The sequence below is a fragment of the Urtica dioica genome, chromosome 4, assembly GCF_054948205.1.
Source record: "Urtica dioica subsp. dioica isolate 48M chromosome 4, U.dioica_male_clone48M_v1_H2, whole genome shotgun sequence".
NCBI classification, from domain to species: domain Eukaryota; kingdom Viridiplantae; phylum Streptophyta; class Magnoliopsida; order Rosales; family Urticaceae; genus Urtica; species Urtica dioica.
The window spans coordinates 12,817,153-12,822,489 of NC_142759.1; the positions used below are offsets into that span (position 1 = coordinate 12,817,153).

General features: G+C 31.5%; 1 protein-coding gene across 1 annotated transcript; it reads left to right on the forward strand.

The window, feature by feature from the left end:
* Positions 1 to 1,774: 1,774 nt before the first annotated feature.
* LOC149400549 (Integrase-type DNA-binding superfamily protein) lies at positions 1,775 to 2,926 on the forward strand. The gene has a single exon (XM_089612092.1). The coding sequence runs from the start codon at positions 1,896 to 1,898 to the stop codon at positions 2,658 to 2,660; it is 765 nt and encodes a 254-aa protein (XP_089468218.1). The 5' UTR covers positions 1,775 to 1,895; the 3' UTR covers positions 2,661 to 2,926.
* Positions 2,927 to 5,337: the final 2,411 nt, after the last annotated feature.

Below are 5,337 nucleotides of genomic sequence, written 5' to 3' on the forward strand. Positions count from 1 at the left end.
TCAATTTGATCATAATGGAATCAAGCTTTGTTTTTTTAATCTTTGCGAGTATAAAACAGGTAATATAATGACCATGGAATCGAAAATATTGGTCCTGGTATTAATGAAATTGGAAATACCTCACTACTCTACTAATTTCTTCGGAGTCATAAAAACTTAATACAGTAATAAAACAATGATATCATGCATGTATCCACACTTCGTTGAGTAATTGATATTGGATTCGAATGTCAAACATAATGAGAATCTTTGGAGGTTGCAATAGTAAACGCATTGCTGATTCATGACCCACACCCACTCCACTTGCATATATGCACTATATAAGTGCATATATATAATATTCATGATTATATATTTATAAATTAATTAACTTGCCATTTTTTTGAAAAATCGATGCAAGTTTGGTGAATAATAACGTATATTATATTTATATATACAGTTATTATATGCTCTTTTATTTTATTTAATATGTATAATGTATGCAAGATGTAACTAGATCAACTACGATAGTTGTAGTTTTTTTTTTTTTTTTTTTTTTTTTTTTTTTTTTTTTTTTAAATACATGTACAGCATCGTTTTTTTTTCTTCTTCTTCGTATTGCTCATGTGACATTATGCTTTGAATAAATTGTCTTTTCCCAAAAGAACTAATAATAATTAGCCCAACACTAGAAACTTCGGCTTTATTTATATTTTCATAAAGATTATTCCACTATATAAGCGTATGCCAAATTATTTGTATTGGACAATTTATCTCAAGGCTTGAAAAATGTATGTTATCTGGTATGTTCCTGCTCCTTAGCTAGAGAGTGTTATGTATATATATATATATATATATATATATATATATATATATATATATGCTCACATTATAAATATAAATATTTATAATATATAATTTTATGATGACTTGAGGCCTTTTATAGCAGACCATAGTAGGTGGAAGAGACGCAGTTGGGGCCGAGTTGAGCGTGATACACCAAGTATGCTATTGCAATATACTTGATAAATTTTATTATAAGTACAAATTGAACAAAATTATTTTATAAATTCAAAATCACGTTAATTTAAAAAATTAAGCTTGCCAATTTTGATTATGGGGGGTTAAAAAAATACGATGTGGACCCGCACTGGAAAACGTTAACTTGGGTAGGCTCTACTTAGAATTATCATGTGAATCTCATGGTTGTTTGAACGTACGTTATTTATGTGCTATATAAAAACATGTCCTACGTACTAATACAGTAACAGTTTTCCACATTTACTACGTTATGTGAGTTGATGTGAAACATTACGTACGACGACCTTATGTCCGTTAAAAATAAAGACTATATTTTTCGGAAAATAAATATATATTCATAAAGTTGGATGGAAAATATGAACTCCAAAGAGTAATTATGTTTAAGAGTAAAAACCTACGTATAATGAATGTTTATAGGAGTAAATGAGAGGAAGTGAAATAATGAATTATGTATTTTGAGATTAAGAAAGAAAAAGAAGATTTTATTTATTTTATTTTATTTGTATGTGTAAAAGGATGGTCGTCTTGAAAGCATGCATTATTCAAATCCCACATGGAAACAGCATTGCTGAACTGTATGTAGTCTTCCTATAGCTAATCGCCGTTGGACCCCATCGCTTTCTTTATGCAATATATTCCCTCTCTCTTTCTTTTCCTTTTCCTTAATTTAATTTTCATAGATTTTTTTTTTATTTTTTTTTTTTACTTTCTTAATCAATACACTCAATTTTCTTAAAATATTAAAAGCCAACCACATGTATCATATATATACACACACTCACACACCACACCCTTTGTCTTAGCTTACTTAGCCATCTCTAGAAGTTACTAACTAAAGAAAAATAAAACAGTCTACACACACACACACACCAACCATGGAAAAGGAAACCAACACTGATCAGAAAAGTAGTGACTCTCAAGCAAACCCCATTATCACCACCACCGCCACATCATCATCAAGCGGCCAAAGAAAACGGCAAAGGAACGACAACACTGCTACAAGCACTAGCAATAATAGTAGTAATAGTAGTAGCAATAGTAGTATAAGCAGCAGCGACGAGGATGTTCAGAAATTACAAGAAAACGGCACGGCGTTTAGAGGGGTGAGGATGAGGAGCTGGGGAAAATGGGTGTCGGAGATAAGAGAGCCGAGGAAGAAATCTCGAATATGGCTCGGGACATATCCGACGGCCCAGATGGCGGCTCGGGCCCACGACGTGGCGGCTCTGGCCATCAAAGGCCCATCGGCGATTCTCAACTTCCCTCACCTCGCCGCCGATCTCCCCACGCCGCTCTCCACCGCCCCGAAAGACATTCAGGCCGCCGCCGCCCAAGCCGCCGCCGCCGCCGGTGGGACCCACCGACAAGGCCCAGTCAGCAGCGGCGATGATCACGATCGTCAATCTGCTGTGAGCTCTCCCAATAACTCTTCTTCTTCTTCTTCCGATTCGTCGTCCGGCGATGCTTACGAGGAAACGTTGTTCTTCGACTTGCCTGACCTTTTCGTCGGCGGTGATGTTGAGCTCTGCTACTACTCTCCTCCTGATCCCTCCGCCACGTGGCATTTTTTCGGTGGTGATGGAGTTGATGATGATGAGTCCGGTTTCCGGTTGTTGGAAGACCCATTCTTGTTCGAGTAATTATATATATATATATAGCTAGCTACCTAGCTCTCTAGTGAACAATATATATACATGTATTAAACTAAATTGTGTTGTCATATATATAATAATGATAATGATAATAATAATAATTCTGGTCTGAAAGAAGAAAAAGAAAAAGATGACCGGTTGTTGTATATTGCAAATGTACTGCGATTTTCCGGTATTGGTCGCTGTAGATGAAAAGGGTCTCCATAATTATCATTACTTTTTCTTTTTTTTCTTAGTACAAAGAGAAAAGCTTTGTTTTGGTTCATAGTTTCTGTCGTTTTTGTTCAGTTTCTTGGATTTGTTGATCATAACATAAACGTACTAAGCTCTCTTGAATATATTTGTTCATTAAAAAGTACTTCGAGACCGTGTATGCCTTATGTATTATGCTATTACGATCGAATATTAAAAATAATAATAAAATTAAACAAAGGAAATATACTGTTGGTCATGATGACGCCGGCCATCAGTTTTTATTTTATTTTATTTTATTTTATTTTATTTTATTTTATTCCTTTCCTCTAAAAAATGTCTCTCCCTCTCGGTGCTTCTATTCTAGATCATGTATTATGGTTCTTTAATTATAACTCTAGATTGGTAAATTTGACTCTAAGTAAAAGTAATCCATCTACCACTTGATTTAGACCCCTTTACTTCTTAATCTGTTATTCTCAATCATGTTGCAATTGAATGAACATATAAAAATAAAAGAATATAAGATATGTCAACACAATTCGTTTAGTTTCCATATCTTGTTCTTTTGCTATATCCCGAAAGATAAGGGGTGAATCAATGCAATCATATATAGTGGGGAAATTTTATTTTTCTTGCTCATATACTATATTGTCTATGATTAAGCAAAAGAATATAACGTGCTTCCTTAATAAATGTTTTTGGAGTATAGGACACCAAAACAAAACTAGGGAGACAATTTACATGATAATAGCATGTGTTTAGAGTTAAATAGAAAATCAGGTCTGTGGATGTTATTGTCATCACATAAAAAAAAAAAAAAAAAAAAAAATTTAAACAGTCTCTAAAAAAGATTTAAAAAAAAATAAAAAAAAATTGGTGATGCCTTTTACTGGACCCACCCTAGTGATTAGTGACCTCACCGTATCATTATCTACGAGATTTTCAATTTGGCCATCATAATTAGTTAGTTTTAAATTCCAACTCAAAATTATCAAGTAGAGAAACTGATATATAATTAACACATGTCCATTCATGCACAATTAATATGAGACTATCTCATTTCAATAATTACTACACAATTTATTTAGCTTTTTGCCCTGAGATTCCAAAGGAAGACAAAATTGTTTTCCCAACTTTTTAAGAATAAAAGAGACACTGGTCCGAGAAATTTATTCGCTGGACACAAGTGTTTTGTCTAATAATTGAGTGAGCATTGACAATCAGAAAACACGTCTTTATACGAATGATGGTGAACCATTCTCAGCCCAAACAAGTGATGAAAGAAATATAAAAGACATATTAATGAGTAACAGTAGAGTTTGGAACTTACAACTATTCAGAAATTTACTGCATAGTTCCTTACAACAATTTATACTGTAAGTACGTACTTGAATCATCATCACGTTCGGTAATAGTATGTTTTAATTATTTGGTTTAAATTTGGTAATAAGGTACTTGGGACTGGAATTCATAAGTTTTCAATAATAAATATAATATAATATATATATATATATATATATATATATATATACATACATACATATACATACATATATGTTGACGGAAGTTAAGCAAAAGGACCATGAGAGTCCACTTTTATGAAGTTCATGGAATTACGGTGTCAATAAAATAAATAAGAGGAAATATCTTGTGTTTAATCGAAATACGAGATTTATCTCTTCTATTTCTAGAAATATCAGACATATCCTCCAGTTTAATATAAATGACATATACATTTCCTATAAAAAAAATGTTATATTACAAATATCATCATTTTTCGTTTATTTTTTATAAAAAAAAAAAATTTGAACTCCCCTAAATACCTTTAATGAAATAATTTTTTATCTTCTATTCTATATACAGAAAAATTAAATTAAAAAATTTCTTTATAAAAAGTTAAGGTTTTTTTTTATAAAGAGAGATTTTGATTTTTTTAATAAAATAGTAAATAAATATTTATTCTATTAAATGTATTTTGAGGAGTTCAAATTATTTTTTTGTAAAAAATAAACGAAAATGGTGATTTTTGTAATATAACATTTTTTTAGGGGAGATATATGTCATTTATATTAAACTGAAAGGATATGTCTGATATTTCTAGAAATAGATGGGATAAATCTCGCATTTCGATTTAACATGAGGGATACTCTTGATATTTTCTCTCTTTAAGGGTCAATTTGTCAAATTAAAACAACTAGTACAGTAATAAAAAGGACTACAAAATATTCGATAAAAAAGGACTACAAAATACAAATATTTATAGCGAAAGTACTAATTCATTTACATCTACTCGTACATACATACACATCTACATGACCCGTATTAGAAACTAGTGCCTCTACATATATAGAAAGAGAGAGTCTTTTTTATTTGGCCAAATCTCAATTGGTTCTACCCATCATGTTGATCTTAGATTTAATTATATGACATGAGACAATGACAGGGATGCTTTACACATGATTCATGAAGA

What these genes read in the sequence shown, in the direction of transcription:
- LOC149400549 (XM_089612092.1), top strand. Translation starts at nt 1,896, where the DNA reads ATGGAAAAGGAAACCAACACTGATCAGAAAAGTAGTGACTCTCAAGCA.